Source organism: Myripristis murdjan, chromosome 15 (assembly GCF_902150065.1).
Source record: "Myripristis murdjan chromosome 15, fMyrMur1.1, whole genome shotgun sequence".
In the NCBI taxonomy this organism is placed as follows: domain Eukaryota; kingdom Metazoa; phylum Chordata; class Actinopteri; order Holocentriformes; family Holocentridae; genus Myripristis; species Myripristis murdjan.
Window position 1 is genome coordinate 32,302,200 of NC_043994.1, and position 20,794 is coordinate 32,322,993.

At 47.0% G+C, this 20,794-nt stretch overlaps 1 protein-coding gene and 1 long non-coding RNA gene across 5 annotated transcripts in view; one reads left to right on the forward strand and one right to left on the reverse strand.

Annotated features, from left to right (window-relative positions):
- Nucleotides 1-20,794, reverse strand: part of LOC115373017 (PH and SEC7 domain-containing protein 1-like) — a 75,589-nt gene that overhangs the window by 45,879 nt on the left and 8,916 nt on the right. The window contains exons 2-7 of one of the 4 annotated variants that reach the window (XM_030071221.1): nucleotides 9,455-12,054; nucleotides 7,425-7,533; nucleotides 5,925-6,199; nucleotides 2,917-3,191; nucleotides 2,124-2,379; nucleotides 1,724-1,983 (exon numbers count right to left, since the gene is read on the reverse strand). In XM_030071221.1, the coding sequence (XP_029927081.1) occupies nucleotides 1,724-1,983; nucleotides 2,124-2,379; nucleotides 2,917-3,191; nucleotides 5,925-6,199; nucleotides 7,425-7,533; nucleotides 9,455-11,893 (3,614 nt within the window). In that variant the 5' untranslated portion in view covers nucleotides 11,894-12,054. Of the gene's footprint in view, nucleotides 1-1,723; nucleotides 1,984-2,123; nucleotides 2,380-2,916; nucleotides 3,192-5,924; nucleotides 6,218-7,424; nucleotides 7,534-9,454; nucleotides 12,055-20,794 lie in introns of all 4 variants that reach the window. The other 3 variants (XM_030071220.1, XM_030071223.1, XM_030071222.1) reach the window with 3 other exon arrangements.
- On the forward strand, nucleotides 2,490-20,791 carry LOC115373072 (uncharacterized). The gene is made up of 4 exons (XR_003929495.1): nucleotides 2,490-2,500; nucleotides 3,916-3,917; nucleotides 12,660-12,666; nucleotides 20,727-20,791. It is a non-coding gene; the product is annotated as an uncharacterized LOC115373072 (long non-coding RNA).

The window sequence follows — 20,794 nt, forward strand, 5'->3', positions numbered from 1 at the left end:
GTCTGTCATGTTCACTTAGTTTGTGATGAAGTGCTGTGATTTTTATTTTTTTAAGTGAAAACTCTGCCTCAGCGCCTGCTGCTGCTGCACTTACAGACTGACTACATTTCCCAGAATGCCTTGCAACGCCCACTGAACTTGCCTGGACTTGTTGCGTCCAGATGTTGGTTTTACAAGCAGGAGGAGCAAACTGTGAAAGAACGACTGCAGCAGCGACGGCGAGAGAGAGAGAGAGAGAGAGAGCTCGTTTTCCCCTCAGTAGGTCTTGTTGCATTGCATTCTGGGAGATTGAGGCTGCTGCACTGCATTCTGGTCTATCTGCTGGGCCTGTGGTGGAGAACTGGTGTCTGACGTCGCCACGGCGACAGCAGTCACAGGAAACACCAGACATGCAGAGTACAAACACTGCAGACTGTTAAAGGCACAGTCCGTGAGATTAGTTTGTCTGAATTTAACCCTGAAGCTGAAGAAGATTTTCTGAAAGCCGACCAATCAGAGGAGTTTTACAGGGAGTGGGCGTGTCCGTTAATTAATTATCAATTAATTATTTGTTCATGCAATTCAAGGATCAAAGTGCATGTCGAGTATTTTGGTCGCTGTCGTCGTGTGCGAGCGAACAACAAGGTGATGAGTCAGACCGGCCAATCAGACGGCAGCAGGATGTGACATCACTCTGTTATAGTTTTATTTTGACGCCGTCCCAAACCCGACAGGCGTCTGCTCTCCGTCTGCCCGTCTGCACGCTTCGTTCAGCGTCTTCTTAAAGACACGCTGTCCCATAATCCTCCTCTTCAGCAGCTTCAAAGTTAGAAAAAAGACGTTTCGTTCCAGCTGAGTCTCGTCTCGTCCATGTTGTGTCTCTGCTGCAGCTTCACTGGAGCTCCACCACACCGAGTGACACGTCGTGCATCACCTCCACCTGCTGAGCATCACTTCAGACACGTGTCCCTGCAATTCAGCAGCACGTCTGGGATCTCGTCTAGAATTTAAAACTAAACGCTCTGCGGGTTGGAGCAAAGCTCAGACGCATTTACAGCGATGAAGCGGCTGACAGGAGCCAAGGGGCCGAGGGGGCGGGGCCGAGGGGGCGGGGCTCTGCTGCGGCGTGACCGTCTGTGACCTCAGCAGCTCATCAGCACAAACTCAGTGACACCTGAGCTCCTCACCTGAGAGCACGCACCGCGTTCACCTGCCGACGGGCCGACGGCTTCTGTCAGGAGATCAGGTCACATGTCCACAGGCGCTGCCACTCTGACTGATCAGAATGACAGTACACCCTGTTACCATGGTGACACCCGGCTCCGCCCCCTCCGCTCTGCACGGGGGCAGCAGATGTGTTTTTCAAGGAAACGTTGACATCAGATCATTGGGCCAACAAGTCTGTGTGTGTGTGTGTGTGTGTGTGTGTGTGTGTGTGTGTGTGTGTGTGTGTGTGTGTGTGTGTGTGTGTGTGCTCATGTGGAAAAAAGCTGGTCAGAAATGTAAGTCCACCTGTGCTAACCGGCTTCCTCCTCGTCTCTTTAACCTGATTAGCGAAACTGACTTTTTGTTTCCATGGCAACGCAGAGAGTAATCTGATTACTGAAGTGACTGATAGAACGAATGAGAGAAGACCCAAGCAGGATGTGAGCAGCCGGCGCGGGGATTCAAACCCGCGCACCGCAGCTGCAGGACAGGTAGACGTGGTGCCAGACTGACCCAGGACCAGCGGCCTGAGACTCACCTGGGGCTGCAGTGGAGCGAGGGGGCGGAGTTCGCCTTGCGGAAGCCATCTTTGAGGATGGAGCGACGCCACGTCTCTCTCTCTGACTTGGGCCGACTTCTAGGGGCGGAGTCATCCTTGGCGCCGCCTTTAAGCCCCGCCTCCGAGCTGCTGAGCGTGGACTCTGAGCGAGACGTCTCCGACGGGCTGGACGGGTCCGGCTTGGCCAACGGGGCGAAGCTCAGCTCGATGATCTGCTTGGCGCTGTCGCAGATCTGACTCTGCGCACACACACACACACACACACACACACACACACACACACACACACACACACACAGATAGAATCAGATGTGTATGTGATTGTAACTGTGGCGTTTCGGCTCCTGTTTCCAGAACGTTGGTGAACTCTTGGTCCTACCTGGATCTCCGGCGTGAGGGTGGGCAGGTCGAAGGTGAAGACAGACGTCGTCCCGGAGGTCAGGAGGTCGACGCTGTCCAGGCTGCTGTACGAGGTGCCCTTGGCGCGGTGAGACTCCATGATGCTTTCAAAATGGCGGCTGAAGGAGTCCAGGTTGCTGTCGGAGTCCAGGTTGCCGTCGGAGGTCCGGCGCGGGCTGCCGACCGAGATGGGAGACTTGAGGGCGCAGTGGTACTCGGCCGCCGCCTCCAGCTGCCTGCACAGGAGAAGACACAAAACACCAGCGAAGAAGAGGAAGTCATCAGGATATGATGTTACCTGGTCATATGTTCACCTCCACGGTGAGCGGAGCAGCACCATGTGACCCGTGACATCACGTTCAGGGACAACACACTGAGAATAATGTTGACCTGTCAGTCAAAAATCTGCCTAGCAACAACACCGTCCCGTCACAGCCGGGAAGCGTGTCGTCGCTCCAAAGGTCAGCCGGGACGGGCGCGGCGTCTCGTTTGTGATTACAACAGCAGAAAGAACTGCAGCTGATAGCACCGTTTGCTTTACTGACATTTATCTGCACATTTCTGCATGTTGATATATTGAATTTTGATAAGTCTTCCCATCTCTAATCCCAGATTACAGAATGGAAGTCGCAGTAAAACACAGACGGGTGACAACCTGCAGGACGGCCAGCAGGCGGATCCTCGTCCAAAGAGAGGAACATTACAGCACATACACACGGATAGGATAGTGTGTGTGTGTGTGTGTGTGTGTGTGTGTGTGTGTGTCCTCTCACCCCTTCAGCAGCAGGCTGTAGACTTCGTCCTCCTCCTTGGTGGCTCTCTGTCTCTTCTTGTCTCCCTGCATCCGGACGCTGGCCCAGCTCACCACACCTTCCTCCTCCTCCTCCTCCTCCTCTTCCTCCTCCTCGTCCTCCTCCCCCTCCCCCCCGGCCATGCGGGGGTACAGGGAGGCGTCGGGGGGGCTGGAGCTGGAGGTTCCCAGGACGCTGCGGTTACTGCCGAAGGCCGAGTCCACCTCCTCCCCAGCCTCCGCCTCCGCCCGCATTACCTGAACAGAAACATCCGATCAATACTTCCTGCTGATATCTCAACACTATCAATACTATCATATCAATACTGTCAGGATCAATACTATCATATCAATACTGTCAGGACACAGTCACGGCACTGCTGTGTCTCATAGAGTCTGGATACAGGAGGTGAAGGCGCCCGCGGCTGTTTGTCTCATCATCCTGAGTTCTCGTCTGAATTATCTGGTGGTCTTGAGACTTCAGACTTAATGACTTAATTATCTCGTCGCTCGGTGACATAACAGCAGCTGCTTTTCCAGCAGACTGGGTTTGGTCGGGTCACCAGCTGTTGTGATGATGATGATGATGTCACTGCTGAGCGTGGAGCTGGTGCTGAGCTGCAGTCCCAGCTGCCAGCAGATGAGCACAGCTGGAGCCGCTCACACGCCGTTCTCTTCACATCCAAACCCCATCGTCCTGGTCCCGGGACGCGGCAGAGCTCGGGACGAGGGGACCGCCTCCACGCCCGGGGAAAAGCATTTGTGTTGGCGAGCTCCTCCTCTTGGAAGAGCGCAAAATCACAATCTGGAATACTTCACTGATCCCCGAGGGGAAACCCAAGAACTCCCAAGAAAAGAGTAAATTATAAGAAATAGAAAGAAATACGAAATATAAAAATATGTGCCTTACAAATTTTAATAAGTAAGCGCATTATGTAAAATTATATCAAAAGAATGTGACTTATGTGCATTAAGTCTGAAGATGTGCATTAATCACACAAAATATTCCCACAATAAATACAGAAATAGGAAAAAAGTCTAAATATACACATCATTCACACACAGGGACACTGTAGTCCTGCAGGTATAAATTACTGCAGTTCAAGACTTAAATCCTGAGTGTAAACAGTGTTCAGTACAAAGAGACAGAAAGACAGAAGTGAAGCTCAAGACCCCATCAAGTGGACTCTTATTGTCTTGATTTGATGTATTTCCTGTTGAAACAGGAAGTTTGAAGCCCACAGCAGCGAGGAGCAGCAGCACCGTGTTCAGACTGGAACCAGCGACCGGATGAAGACGCCAGCGTCTGAGATGCTTGTTATGATGTCATATTTGACTTTTCTCGTCTTTTCTCTCTGCTCTTCCCTCTGTTACTCTCTTCCCTCCACTTCTGTCATTACTTCTTACCTTCCTCTCTTTTAAATTGTTCTGCCTCTTGCTGCTGTCTTACAGAGCGGAATGACATTTCAGTCTCTTTAAAGGCAGACTGAGCCCGTCGCCATCCTAGGAAAAAAATGTGTCTCTTCAGCGCCTCCGCTCTTCCTCCTCCTCCTCCTCCTCCTCTCCCTCGGCGCTCAGCAGGTCAAAGCTCCGCCTCAGATCGTCTCTCGCTGTGGGAGGAGCTTCGTCCGCTCGCCATTTCTCCTCGCGACCTTTCCTCTCTGTCCGTGACTTTCGCAGCTTCCTATTGGCTGTGGTGCTGTCGACCTGGCACGGCGCTGCGCTGTGATTGGCTGGGAGCTACACACCCGCCGCCTCAAAGGCCGACGCCCAGAAGAGACCTGAGCTCAGCAAAACAAGAAAATCCAGGCAGAGGGCAGGGACTCTGCAGACACACACACACACTAACACACACACTAACACAAACACCAACACACATACCAACACACACACCAACACACACATATACACACGCACACACACCAACACACACACCAACACACACACACATACGCACACTAATACACACACACACACACACACACACACACACACACATACACACGTTTAGGTCAATAACTGTCCAATAAAATAATTTTTTAAAAACGTGTGAATTCAGAGAGACGAAGCTCCTCGCCGGTTTGTACAGTTTGGAGGGATTTACCACCGCAGGACGGAGGGTGTGTGTGTGTGCAGTTTGTGTTTTGGCTGCAGGCAGCGCATGTGTGTGTGTGTGTGTGTGTGTGTGTGTGTGTGTGTGTGCTGACTCTGCAGGCAGTTAATCAGGCCTGTAGTATTTAAACAAATGAATGTTCCCGGTGCAGATCAGCTGCTGTGCTGCTCTGAGGCCCAAACAGAGAGCAGCACCTCCTCTTTTAAACTGTCCAACTCTCTGCTGGGTCAAACTGTTGGACACCTGGATGTTGGACACCTGGATGTTGGACACCTTGTTCTCCTCTGTATCCATCCAGTGGTTCAGTCCCTATGAGTAGCATTTCCTCTTAGCTTAGCATAAAGACTTGAAGTCTATGGGGGTCGTTAGCCTGACTCTGTCAAAGTGGAAACACACAGCGGCTCTGAGGATCATGTGGCTCTGAAAGCATGTTTTAATGTTTTAAAAACTGGAGTGTTTAGAGCAGTCACATGGTGGCGCTGTAACCTCTGAACACATTCATCCCTCCGTCTGTCGCAGAGATCCTCACTCTGCTGAAGGCGGAGGAGGATCCACCACAGATTAGCTGCTCCTCAAACCTCAAACCTCAAACTTCAAACCTCAAACCTCAAACCTCAAACCGCTCTGCTTTGGTTTTCAGATTCTGATCCACATGATCCTCAATCTGACAGTCTGATGTCTCCAGATGACAGGAGTAGGATGAACATTTCAACAGCGGGCGCTCTCAGCCTCCATATTTTGAGACTAAACTGGTTCTGATTTCAGACCAGACCAGATCAGACCGGATCAAACCAGATCAGACCAGACCGTATCAAACCAGATCAGACCAGACCAGATCAAACCAGATCAGACCGGATCAGACCGGATCAGAGCCTCACCTCGTCCAGGTCGGTCTCCCTGTAGCAGCGCAGCGGCACGGCGTCCAGATCTGTCTCCGAGTATTTGATGGTCCGGCGGATGATGCCAGTCTTGGGGGCGGAGCCTCGGCGGGCGGAGCTCACCAGCTCCACCTCGACCTGCTGGACGTCGTGGTGCGACAGGCTCTGAGCCTCTCTGTCCCGCCCCCTCCTCTGACTGGCCAGTTTCAGCTGGAGGGAGGGGGGAGGGGTGGGGCTGAGGGACTCGCTGCTCGGAGGCGTCGTGGACGGGACGTCTGCGGGACCAGAACCACCTGTTACAAACACACCTTTCACATGTACCTGACAAATCATCTGTCAGACCTCCAGCCGACATGCACATGTGAGAGCAGGACACAGTGGTAAGCAGCATCCCACTGGAGCCACGTCGCCCCCTGCTGTCTGCTCAGTTTGTTCAGTTTATAAACAGATTGTTATTCACTGTGATGTGTTTTAACTTGAGACGCCGACGGTTCCACATGATCTTATCTTTATATCCTCAGACGCTGCTGATCTGACTTTGGTGAAACTCTTTGTGGCATTTTCAGAAACAGACTCAGCAGCCTAAACCAGGTGCCACATCCATGACGCACTTCCCATTCCAACAGTAACAACCACAGATTACAGCTGGACGTGGCCACACGTACAGAGAGACAGACAGGCAGAGACAGACAGACAGGCAGAGAGACAGACAGACAGGAAGTGGGTAGTAGTGTGTAGTAACATGAGTAAGACAGGGTGAGAGCAGAGGATTAGTCCTCTTCCACCTGCTAACTCGTTAAGCTGCAGCTAATTGGCTTAGTGGAGAAAAGGGAAGCTGGTGAGACGGCTTGTTTACCTGACTCTGTGTGTGTGTGTGTGTGTGTGTGTGAGTGAGTGTGTGTGTGTGTGTGTGTGTGTGTGTGTGTGTGCCCAGGATGAATGGAACTTCACAGGAAGTAAAACTAAAAACATAAAAACTATTGATGACAGTAACGACTTCATGAGTAATGATGTTAATTACTGCTACTACTGCTGACACTACAGTACTACAGTACTACTACTACTAGTACTTCTACTATTGCTAATATGACTACTAATACAACTGTTACTTGTATTAATATTACTATTAGCATTACCACTACTTCTAATATGAGTCTACTGCTACTACTACTACTCATATTACTGGTACTACTGCTACAACTACTACCACTACTACTGCAAATACTACTATTACTACTATTGCTAATAGCACCATTACTTCTACTGCTTCAACTACTGCAACGACTATCACTGATAATACTACTAACACTACTGCTCTATGGCAGTACTGTATTGTTTTTTTTTTTTATTAGTACTACTTATTCATTTGCTTTTGTGCCTGCAGTGTATGAATGAAGCATGAATAAAGCATGAGGAGGCACAGGAGGATGCGTGTGTTCAGCGAAGCCTCCCTGAATAACCTGATGAGGGATAAAGCGTCACGTGCAGAGCAGCGCCCACCTTTCCCGCCGTGGCTCGGCTCCGGCGGCGCCCCGAACAGGAACTCCCACTTGGCTTGGGCGAGCTTCTGCGAGCGGGAGGACGAGCCCGACGCCGAGCCGCCGTCAGACTGCAGGGAAGCAGACACGTGAGCACGGAGGTGATGAATGAGTCCACCATCATCTGATTCAAAAATGTCTGGTTACCTGACACAGCACACCTGTTTACCCAGCCAGCCGACCGAGCCACATGCTAATGCCACAGTGACCCAGCTCATCTGGGCGACATGATATTTGCACACACTTGTTATGGTGGTAAAAGTAAAGAAAGCTGGAGAGCTTCAGGTGTCGAAGGTCAGGCGATTATACCAGAGAGAAAGGAAAGACTTGACCACTGATTGTTCTTGTGGAATAAAAAAAAAATTCAAGCGTCAAATCTAAGTGACATTTAAAAAGCCTTTTAGTCTTCAGACTTTTCATTTTTAAACACTGACACTTATTGACTTCCTGTCTTTCAAGTACTTTTTTTGGTTTGTTTTAGCCTGCATTCTGCCAGATGGGCGAGGCAACATGAATAAACTGAGTGCCACAAACAAGAGAACAAATTCAGTCAAGAACAAAAATAAAGACAAAAAAAAAAACTAATACCACTAACACTACTACTACTACTAGTAAAGAGAAGAAGAAGAGTAGAGTTATGAAGAGCTTTCAGAGCACAGAAGATGAAGAGTTGATTTAAAGAAACAACAACAACAAAAGAATAAGCAAACATGAAGATAATAAACAAAGACATGAGCAGCATGGTGTGTGTCACAAAAAGGCACTTTGATTAAATCGTTTTTTAAGCGTGCTTTTTAAGAGGACATGAAAGATGGCATTCTGAGGTGTATGCATCAAAGCCTCTTGGTTTACCACTAAGTCACTAATATCACCACAGGACTGGGCAAAATGGAAAACAAAATCAAATGTCCTGATAGTTTCGTCCAAAGACTTCAATATTAATGTTGTGATGATATTGCAGGGACTGCTGGTGCTTTCATAAGATACTCACATAAGAGACGTTTGCTGAACCATCATTAGTAATTCCTCTGAAGTGTGTGACTCCTGAAGGCCTCAGAAGTCACACACAACACGCAAAAATATGTTAAACACATCTTCTCTGTGGGGAAAATCCACGGGGTTTTCTCATCATCATCCCAGTCACAGTGTGTGACTTAAACTGGCATTTCAAACTTGGATGTTTTTTCTCTGAAATGGGACTAGACCCACCTATTACACTCATGGGTGTGGCTGTAATTGTGCAACGGGTCTTCTCGGACGGCCAACTACTTAGCCTTTAGCAATATGATTTCACATTCAAATGTAACAGACGATTCTGAAGGCTTTGGCAAAACTGCATCCACTTCTCTCATGGACAATCCATTTTATGATCCAGATGTTGCTAATGCTAACTAATCAGAGACAGATGACCACATGACTGCTGAGGCCCATGAGCTTCAAACCAAACAAAAACAGCCTCTCAGTGCATTGCTGACTATAAACTGTTAGAGCTAACATTGGTGCAGATGCCAGAGTGATCTGAGGGAGGGATAATGAGTCAACTGAAAGTAAGAGAAACCTGGCACAAAAGGATTTTAGATGATGCCGAAAAAAGCAAAGTGTAATTTTATTTCTGTCCTTGAAATACAGACAACCAATTAATCGAATATGATGAGACATGATATGGTATGACAAATGAAAAACAGGCAGCTGACAAGTATTTATTTATTTAAAATGTTTAAAGGATATCATTCAAAAGATTCATTCATTTTCACTTTCAACTAGAAAATGACATTAGTGGTAAGCGGTGCTTTTATTGACTTTTATTGTTACTGAGGTAAAGGTGACAATATGAAGACTTACTGCCCAGTCTCATATAATCTCACACTCACACACAACCGTGGACACACAGCCTCTGAACACAGACACACACCACCACCATTATTCAATCTTCACAGCCTAACACACACACTACCTAGCTATACTACCTCTCCACACACACTTTCAGCCTACCTGGATCCCAGAGCCGGTGTCTGCGGTGTCGTAGCTCCTCTGGCTGGACTGACTGGATGTTTCTGAGGACAGATAGTTGCCTCTGTCTGGTTGGTAACTGTCTCCCATGCTGCCCGTCACCCCGCTGGAGCTCTGAGATGATGAACCGACAGCTCCGCTATGATCCGGAACCTCCTCTCTCTGCTCCCTGGACAGGCCTACAGCCACCCCCTGGTACCCCTGGACCAACATCCTTACTCCTCTGTCTCCGCCATCCTTCCTCTGATGCTCCTCTTTGCTTGGAGTATAATCTCTGTCGGTGGACCTTCTACGGTTCTCCTTACAGAGTTCATCCCTGCCTTGCACAAATTTGGCCTCCTTCCATTCCTGGTACTTGGACATCGAATTGCTCCCCTGCAAGTCTTCAGCATTTTGATTGGACGGAAGTCGACTAGGGGCTTCTGGGCTGGTTCTGGGTGACCTGTCAAAGACAGGGTTGTATTGCCTCCTCTCCGACCCCCGGTCTGCGATGTACTGCAGGGGCTGGTGGCGGTGCAAAGTGGCGATGTCTTTACTGGTTGATGAGCTGCGTTGCTGCCGTGAGTCCGGTCCTGCCAAGGGGGCACTGTCAACATGACGCTGGCTAGCTGGTGAGGCTGATGGACCTGGTGAGGAGAGGCATTTTTGGGCTAAGAGAGGCGAGTCGTGTCCCGGTCTAGAGTTTGGGGTCATTTTATCTGTTTTCTGCCTGTGGTCATGGTTATCTGCCTGAGGACGGGGCAGCTCTGGGGAGCCATGCCCATGGAGGGTGGTGTATGGCTGGGATTCTCTAAGTAACAAACCTCCCATCCAGGGGCTCTCTGACTTCACCAAGTCAGCCTGGGTAGGAGTTGGGGAGGGCGTACGCCTGTCTGTAAAAATGGAGGAGAGTTTAGTAGCCTCTTCAGCTAGCTTACGAGCTACTTCAGGACTTGAGGCTGGAGAATCGCTTCTCCTGCCACTAGGCGGGCTGGTTCCATCACCAGTTCTGCTGCTGCTGTGGCCCGAGGGTTTGTAGTGAGTCTTACTGGATAAGCACGGGCTGTTGCTAGCTTTGTAGTGCATGCCATCTGTAGCATTGTGACTGGTATTGCTGTTGTTAGTGTTGTAGCTACTTTTAACACTGTGTTGGATGCTAACATTTGTCTGGTGGCTAGTCCTATACTGACTGCTACCAGGAAGCATGCTAGCTGGAACATGATGCTGGATGTCGGTGGGTCTCCCTGCAGGTAAAAAAGGGCGGAATTTGCTGGATAACCTGGGGCTATCATCCCCCTGCCATGGCTTCTGCTGACCCTGGGGCAGCCCATGGGGATGGAAGGTAGAGGCAGGAGCCGCAGCATGGCAGGGGTACCTGGCATGAGAGGAAAGCTGGTCTGAGGCAGGACTCCTTGGCAGCCCATTCAAAGAGCCTCGGTAGCCTCCCTTGCTGAGGTCTGGGAACTGAGCATTAGGCGGCAGGGTGCGGGTGCTGCGTGGCAGAACAGGTGACCCCGACCAGGACTGGCAGCCTGAGGACCGGTGCTGTCGTGGCAGGCTGGGGCTGCGATCTCCAGAGCTGATGCCAGCCAGGCGGCGCTTGAGTTCTGGAGAGCCAAACTCCTCCAAAGCCCTGTGGGTAGCCTCTCTGGCTACTGAGTCCACAGTGGCCCTCAACAAATATGGAGAACCCCGTGGTAACTGATAGTGATGACTGGGGTCGGGGGTGTTGCTGTCGTACCATGCCGGGTCACTCAGCCTCTTCCGAAGGTGGACAGGCAGTGGCTGCTCCTCCATTTTACTGAAGGGATTCTCTGGTTCACTTTGGCACACAGAGCTGCGTCGGCCAAACATGTTCTGAACACTTCCTTTCTCAATGTAGCTGAAGGTCACCACAGACCTCTTCCAATCCTCATTTTCAAGCCCTGGGTCACCGCTGGACCTGCGACTGCTGGTGGGCGTGGAAGGGACAGTCAGCCTTCCGCCAGATGTTGTAGATGGGGTTAAGGATGTCCTTTCCTGGTAGGGATCCATGTCTGGAGAACAGGCGTGCATCAGTAAGCCATGATGACCTGGACTGGTGGCTCCAGGTGCAAGGACCTGAAGCAACTGGCTAATGCTGTCATACGGCACGTTTTGTGTGTGGCGCTGGGTAGGAGAACCTGTATCATCGGGGCCATGGAGCTGAAAACTGACTGAGTGCTTAGAGGATGACTTGGAGGTGGGTAAGCTTTGGTTTTTGCCCCCAGCCTGGTGCTGAGACACTGGGGATGTGGCTGGGCTGGGGTGACTGGAACTTCTCTGGGAGTGAGGAAGGAGGTCTGGGCCTTGGAGCATCAGCTGATTGGTAGCGTCATCTCCTCCTCCTGACTCTTTCCCTTCCTCCTCAGCAACAGACCTCACCTCAACATACAGGTGGAGGATTTTACCTGCCTGAGACATTGCAATGCCTCAGTCAGGGCCTCTTTCTGTTGGCTTTCACTATTTGTGCTAAGTGTCCCTCCACCTCTTACTACCCAGTAAAGTGCCAAAGTATTTGATGAGGGTCAGAGGAGGAGCTGGGTTGTCAGGTCTGTCCTCCATCTGCTTATCATCTCCTCAACCTACAGTGGGAGGTAGAGACAGAGAAGTTGATGTTCTACTGTTAACTCCCTACATTCATTCAGAAGTTACTTCGCTGAACTATTTTCTGCTACCAAAACTCCATTGTTGTTCCCAGCAATATCTGAACGTGATGTTGCATCACCTACATTTGGCCAGCTATCCACAGGAAGAAAAAAACGCACCACACAACAAAATAGAGCCAGAAATCAGGGTCAGGGCTCAATATACAAACTGGCCCAGTGACCTAATACTATATTGCACTCCCCTGGACCAAAGGAAAAAGACTTTCACAGGCCCAGTATGCCAGTAGGATTCAAAAGTTGTTTTGAGGTCTAAGTGTTCTGAGAAAAAAAAAATCAACAGCAATAATGACCACGTAAATTTAAGGAGGACCGGGGGTTTAATTTATTACCATTGTGCATGCACAAAACGGGGCCTGAAAGAGGCGTACGGCACCTCCCAAGCAAAAGTTGGGATCTATAAAAACAAACTTGACGGGAGAACATGCGCACCTGTACAGAAACTAATGACCCAGAAATGTTAACCCTGAACATTTTGGAGACGGGGTAACTGGCGACGCAGATGGTGAGGTGGTGAACTGAAGCCAGATGGTTGAAATTAAATGTGTGAGAGGAATGATTATGTATGTATAATGTATAATGATATCTCTCACACTTTTAATGTCACTTCATGGCACACATTACTTATGGATGCACTTGATCTTAAACATTCAAACCAGCGGTGTTATTTGCAGAGGCGCAGCTTGTGAACAGGCAAGGCAAGGCAGGCAACTGCTTGGAGCCCCGAGCCAATAGGGGGCCCCCAAGACTCTGGGTCGAGGGCTGTTTTTACTGAAATACACTGGTTGGAATGGCCCCCTCGGAATTTTTGGTTAGGGCCCCAACAGACTCTAGAATCACCTCTGGTTATTTGTGCTTGTGCTCATGAGCCATAACAGTTCCATAAGCACCTCTGAACTGTAAAAGATATAAGCCAACTCAAATCATCTCAAATTAAGCTCAATATTTCAAACATGCCATCTCACCATCACATTCCCCATCCCGTAACTAACAGATAAAATTATCATCATCGCATGTAGGAATCCATAGAGCATTTCAGAATTGCAGGACAGAGCACCAATAATTCTTAATAATATCGTCTACTACTGTGCATCACCAGGAATTATTTTAGTTTTCTTATAGTTTCTGTGTGTAAACAGACTGAACATGACTGCTGTCAGGCACACAGAGCACGCCGGAGACAAAAAAAAAACAAAGCCACAGATAACCACATTCAAAACCGAGACGAATGAACGTACATATGAAACATTAAAGGCATCTTTTGCGGTATTGCCCCCAAGCTTTAAGGTCATCACATCCTAATCCTCAGATAGCATTACATGCCTTGGCAGTCATCCAACATGGCAGCGGGAACATGTGGGCCGACGGGCATCACGCAACAAGTGAGTCTGACTCCCTTCTATTAATAGATGAGGGAAAGCAGCTTGGAGGGTGTTCCTGTTAGGAAATCTACAACCACTGTGCCTGTACACTGACTGAATCATGGTGATGGACTCATTGAAACTTGACAAACCAAGGAATCCATTGGTACCAAGCATGTCATGCCAGGTTGTCGGCAAGGCGGCTGAATATCACTCCAAATTTAGGCTAAATGTTGGCGAAGGAAAAACTAGCATGGTCATTTTCGGCAGGGTCCCATGACCTCTGACCTCCAGATATCTGAATGAAAATGGATATGTTGTCAAATAAATATTCAGTGTGTCTACATGCTGAGGACACAGTTAACCAACCAGATGATCAGATCAGACTGTTGACCGTCTGTGGCTTAGTTCCCAGACTCTCCTGATCTCCTGCCGCTCTGTCTCACCTGACCTGCCACACCAAGCCAATCCACGCCACATGAATCCAAACCGAGCCAAGGCCTGTGGAGCCAACATGGGGTCAACATGGGGCCAACATGGAGACAGGCACTGCACTGGAGTGAGGTCGTTCCCAATTCTCAATTCCTGGCACTCATAAAAGGCATCATTCATTTTTTGAGTTTTACCAGTTCTGCCATTTTGGCACAACCGCCTCCTTCAGCTCATTTGCATGTCCTGTAAGCGATTCATAAAAGCACACCACTCCACAAAAAAATACCAACAGCTTTTGTCAGACAGTAATTCCAGGTCTAGTTCAGTAGGCTTACTGGAGATGGATTCCAGTTGAGTAGTATTCCTGCTAATAATTAACACTTTCAATTATGGCTATTGTTAAAAAACAGACCTAAACTGAAACTGGGGTTTATGCTGTCCTTGGAAATGTGGATTTACAAAATAATAACTGATTTCTATTATTGATTAGTGCATGAAGATTTGCTGCATGAAGAAAACCTCAGATTTTGTGAGAAAGCCTCTTCTCTGAATACATGAACTACTGCTGGTGAAAATCTCAGCTTTCTTCCTTGTTCTGACTATTCACTTTCCACTGTGTATCCTCACATAGCTGATTATGGTGGGTGTTGAATATGTATAAGCTCATTGGCTTTCGCCTGGGACACACCTCACAATGCCACAGTGATGTGATTCCACGCTAACTTTAATTAATCACCTCAGATTACCACGCCAGAAAGTTTGCATAACTGTTAAACAAGTTTTATGAATATAGGCCAGGATGCTTTTGCGTTTCTCAAAGTTAAGACTACATATCCCATATACAACGTTGCGTCCTAGCACTGCTTTGGCGTTGACGGAGGATGATTGAGAGCTGCTAGAAACCCATCAGCATTCAGAGCAGGTCAGCTAATCTCACACTGAAACTCTGTGACACTGCATCGTGGAACTGGGGAAAAAATTGGGGAAAATGAGCAATTTGAAACACGCGACCAATGATGCAATAACTCACTAAAATAAGAAACAGCCAATTCTCTAATACTATTAAACAACATATTTGTTACATCATTAGTTAACAGTACATTCAAGTCCTTAAAGAGTAAAAATGTGATGCTGTTATCATGAGGTTTCACTGCATTTTGGTGCTTTCAGAGGGACACTGAATCACATTTTGCTAAGTTGCTTGTCTGTGACCCGTCTTGTGGTTCATGCCACCACCACTATCCCCTGTGCATTTATTGCACTTGGCAATTAAAGAGATTCTGATCCTCTCTCCTGCTGATTTACAATGAACATCTGAAGCTCTTAATGCTACACAGTTCTGGAATAGACGTCTTATAGGACTAATCCATCACCACCGACACTTTACGGAATTAAGGGATAAAATCAGTGGAGCGTGTAAACAGGGCCAGGCAGGAAGCAAGAAGAATGGCGGGACGCAGAGAATGAGACCCAGCTTATTAGAACACATCGTCCCCCTTTGGTCAATATCAAATCTCTTCATTTCTCTCTAAATTACTTAAAAATGTGTAGGTGCTCTGCTTCTCAACCATGTATCTTCAAAGAATCTGTTCCTAACATTTCAGTCAGGCTTCAGGTGTTTTCATTCTGCTGAAACCACGCTCACTAGAGTGACAAATGATCTCTTACTAGTCATGGACGCTGGTGCTACCTCGATGCGTATCCTACTTGATCTGAGTGCAGCATTTGACACAGTCGATCGCATCATTTTGTTAAAGTGCTTGGAAGATCTAATCAGCCAGCTTTCCACTGTCACATCAAACGGGGGCATGCTACTGTGTGCCAAGGCCGGTTGCATTTCCATTGTCACTTCCAGTCTTTGATAGGTCCAAGGTGGAGCTGTCGGGCCAATTTCCAGGTGCTAATGATCCACCAAATACCTACGGGCCAGAAAGGGCTAACCAAGGTCTGAGGTGGGGTTAGGGGTCGTAGATGTGCGATAGTGATAAGCACAGATGACGCTGTTTGCCTAAATTATGTGATAGTTAGTGAGTGAGCTGACAGGGGTGGGGATCCAACACACAAGGGGACCTAACCCTAACCCGCCAAAATCAGAGAAAACTGAGGTCTCAGTACAAGGCAGTTAAAGTGCACAACATACAAAGAGGCATCCAATGATAAAATCTTGTCGTACAACCTGATGGACAGTGTCTTGGGGGAGAGAGTACCTGGGACGGCGTGCTCGTGTCACCGGATGCAGATTCAGTCGCTGAGTTCTTTGGCATTCATTTACTTTGCTAGAGAAACAGCCAAAGTACATCAGCTGAATATATCTTAGTCTACTTGTTATTGTTGCTCGAAGGCATTAACTGTAATTCCAGTTTGGCTTTTTTAAGTTAAACAAGTCTGGTTATGTTATCTGCAGTGTACTGTGTGTTGTTATTGTTGTTCCCACTGCCATGCATGGGCAGGATGTGTGATGTTTACGCCAAGGCGGCGGCTGATGGATGGGTTATAGGGTAAGACTGCGAGGCTATCAGCAAACAGTGGAAACACAAATGGTTTTTGTTCTTGCGGTTTGAGGCCATTAGCACGGTCTGGCTTGAAAATAGCCCTAGCTTGCAGTGGCACCACAGTGGAAAGCTGGCTCTTGGTATTGGTAGCCTGGCGCTCACTTGGTTTAAATCTTACCTCTCCGAGAGAAGGCATTTTGTCCTCTACAACAATGTGACCTCTGAGCACTGAGAGCTTAACTGCGGTGTTCCTCAGGGGTCGATCCTAGGCCCTCTCCTGCTCTCCATCTACATGTTCCCTCTGGGTAATATTATTCACAGCTATAACATTAGCTTCCACTGTTTCGTTGATGATACACAGATCTTCAACCCTAACAAGCACAATGACCACTCTGCACTGGCTAACCTTGAGAAGTGTCTGTGTGAAAACTGGCCTCCCCACACAAAAGCATCTTTTTGGTGATCTTACCCTAAACTTTGACAACTGCCTCATCTCTCAAAACTCTACATCTAAAAACCTTGGTGTTATTTTTGACCCTGGATTCTTGCTAGTCACTCACATAAAAAACACCACCAAAACTGCTTTTTATCACTTCCGTAACATCGCTAAAATTAGGCCCATGTTAAGTGTGGCTGATGTAGAAACTATTGTTAAAGCATTTGTCAGACTCAAAGTTCTTGTGTCCTCCATGACATGACTGACATAATTTATGTCAGAAACACAAATCTAAAATAAAAGAACGCTTGGACAGAATACAGATGAAGATAGTGATGTTTATTTGCCAGCTGAGGAAGCATCAAATGGAGATTCGCCTGATAAAAACAAAAGAGAAGCCCCAAGATTCACTGTAAGAAAGACTCGTGGCATCCAAACTAGGATAATTTTCTTCCCAAACAAAGACAAAAATATCAACTTGACTTTCTAGGACTTCATGCTCAAGCCAGATACCTAGACTTTCATCTTCCTTTTTTATTGTTGTTCCTTTTTAGTCATTTTGTGTGAAAATTACTGCTGAAGATACTCATGGCTTATTGGTGAAACATTTGGGTAAATACTGACTAAAGGAAAAGGTGCTGAGGGCTGACATGTACACAAGGAGTGTGTAGCAACACAAAGGAAACTGTATGCAGCAGGTTACAGACATCGACTGGTGTAACACAACCTCAAGTTTGTATTTCAATCCACCTACAACACACACACACACACACACACACACGCTCTCTGACTGGGTCTGCTGGGTTTTGTTGAATCAGCTATTCATGTAAAAACAAAAATCACTTCCATCACCGAGCACAAGGCAGCAGTAAGTTGTTGAAGTTTTCATCACAAATTATGAATCTGGGCCAATCAGTAATCAATATGTTACCTCATTTTGAGCTGTAATTGAATTCCCCCTTAAGGCCAATCAGCACAATTTTGAAAATGAGAGAAGGCAGTGTTCAGATGGATCACTCATCCATGTTTTATCAAAACACAAGTCAACAAACAAGGTAGTGTTTCTCTTGACAGACAATTTTCAAAAAGTTATTACAAAGAGGAACACAGCCACTCACTGAGGACTTGCTCTTTTCTTTTTTGGTAGATGATCAACAACTGCATCTTGAAATGTCATCATAATAAAGAAGAATACAGGGGATGATCCCTTTCTCTCTTTCTGTAATCTCAATAACTCCTCCATGAACCTGATCATGTGATGTGCATACACTATTTGTCCTTTTTTATAACAAACCACAACGGAGTGAAGAGACACATTATTCTGCAGATAGATGCCAAAAGGGTGAAAAGGGAGGAAATATTTCACATTTCATACAGTGCAGTCATCTTGACTGCACATGTTTAACCGAGCAACATATCTTTCACTGCTGGTGACTTTAGAAACACAGACACCAACAGCTAGCACAGCAGCACAGTTAGCATTGCAAAATAATTACCACTGAGTCTGAGATTTTGTTATTGTCCGGTATCGGAGTAAAAGTGAGGCTGTGTGCTTCATGAGAGGCTCCAGAGTCAGAGAACACCACGGCACATAAACATGAGTTATGGTTTCATCAGGGCTGGCGGACAGAGGCTCTTTTCATCTGGACGGGCTGCACTGAGGCCCGTCCATGCTACTTAAACATCACTCACTGTTTATTGAATTTAGCTCCAGTGATCTACAGGAGTTCCCACTTCTGTCACAGAAATTTAATCTGATGACCTTCACTATGATGGGGGTTATGATCTTGTGAATCTAGTTTCAGGCTTTAAATTAAAACCAATTTAGCATAAGTGAAGACTGACGCTTATTTCCAACTTGGTGTTTCTGAATCCTCTGGATCTCATCAGATCAGACTGGATCATGTCAGCTGCTGTGGGAATTGAACTCCCAACTGTAACATTGTTGTGCTTAAAAGCCCAATCAGTAATTCCAGTGTGCTGCCCCTTTTTGAGCCACAATCTCTCATCTTGATTTTCCTCATACAATTACTTACAGGATTTAAGATATTTTTCTCTGAAATGAAGCTGAATCTCTGAGAGAGCGACCACAAGTGAACAGCAGTTCCAAGGATTTAAGCCGGGGGTACGCTGTGTGATTTTGGGCTGTTCAGATAAGAGATGACCAACATGGAGGAAATGTGGCGAATCTTTGGTCGTGGATCCAAAATGGCGGTCCTATGTCACTCCATGAGAGACCATGTCTGCTAACCAACCAATAGGAACGCAGCACAAAATGACAACACTGGTCAACACGACACTGAAGCGAAACCCAATGATGGAGGTAAAATGAGCAAAACAAAATGTCCATTGTTGTCTCCATTGTTGCTGAGCTTCATTGTTCACCACTACAACGGTGTAGATGGATCACGTACGCCGATGATGTTTTCTTGTATATTGATTTACGTCGTAGACAGTAAGATTCAGTTGTGTGACCATCGTACAGTTAACAAACATCAAACTTGATGTCCTACCCAAGTTTATTGGTGTGGCTTACAATAAACCTATAAGATTTTTGAAACCTCACAGTCTGTAGGCGGCATTAGAGGCTGGATAATAATCTTCACCGCTGGAGTTGGACAGGGGTGATGTTTTCACCCCATTCAGTTTGTTTGTTTCTCAGCAGGATATCTCTAAAAGTTAAGAATGGATTTCCATGAAACTTTTTGGAAGGGTTGCTCATTGAGCTGATGTACTTTTCACACTGACTGGCCAAAACGGGGCATGGCTGTGGGCGTGGCTTCACATAAAAACGTGTGTAACGGATGTAATGGATTCACACATCATCATGAAACTTCACTCGTCACTCTGATTGGTCCAAGTGGGCTGTGGCTGTGGGTGTGGTCAACTATTGGTGAATATCCAGCCACATGTTGGAGCTGGCAGATCTCGACTGAGCTCTTTGCAGATTACATCTGTAACAAATAAAGCCACTGGGGTAAATGAGTGAAAACCTTGAAGAATGGACAGCAGATGGATGACTTTGGGCAGTTTAAGATGCACTTGGCAACTTCACTTGCTTTTAGCTCCAAAACAGCAGCAGGATGTCCTGTGATTGTTTGAAAATATTTCATTACCCATAAATCCTCTGCAGGGAGACAAGGCCATAACGTCTAGACTAGAGCAGATTTAATTGATGCTCTTATCAAGAGTGACTTATGATGAGTGAGCAGGTTTGGTGCCTTGCTCGAGGGCATCAGTGACTGTGGAAATCACTGCCATCATGGGACGATCACACCCACACCATCAGCCAGGCTGACGCTGCGTTCAGGGGTCAAAACATAAGTCTGATTCACAATTAACTGCAACTAAAACAATTAACTATTCATAATCATAAAATGACTTAGCTGCACACACACACACACACACACACACACACACACACACACACACAGAAGAATCAACATGTGACCTCATTCACTCGCTCTGGTTTCTCTCTCTCTGTATATCAGTACTGTCTGGGAAATTCAACATTACTCTGTTTGTTTTTCCATTTTATTTCTTCAAAGTAAACTTTTCATGATTTCGTATGAATGCCTGCTGAAGCCCAGCTGTATGACTTCTGAAATGTGCAGGAGTCAGTTAGGAGTCAAGCCTCTTTCCTAAATATTGGCGAGATATAACTGATAACTACAGTCACATCAAGAGACTCTGGAGCTGACTGACAGAGAACACAGGAAATACTAATTAATTACTACAGGATCAATCACCCAAAACATTTAAAATCTGTTACGTGATGTACTATGCATTTCTGTCTGCGTCCAGCCATTTAGTGTTTGTTTCCTCTGGCCAATCACAGACGAGGTGACATTATGTTCCAGATGTTTCCAGTTTGATATCAGAAAATTTGTCAGGATCTAAAACATCAGCAAGTAAACGTCAGGTTTTGCCGTCAGAGC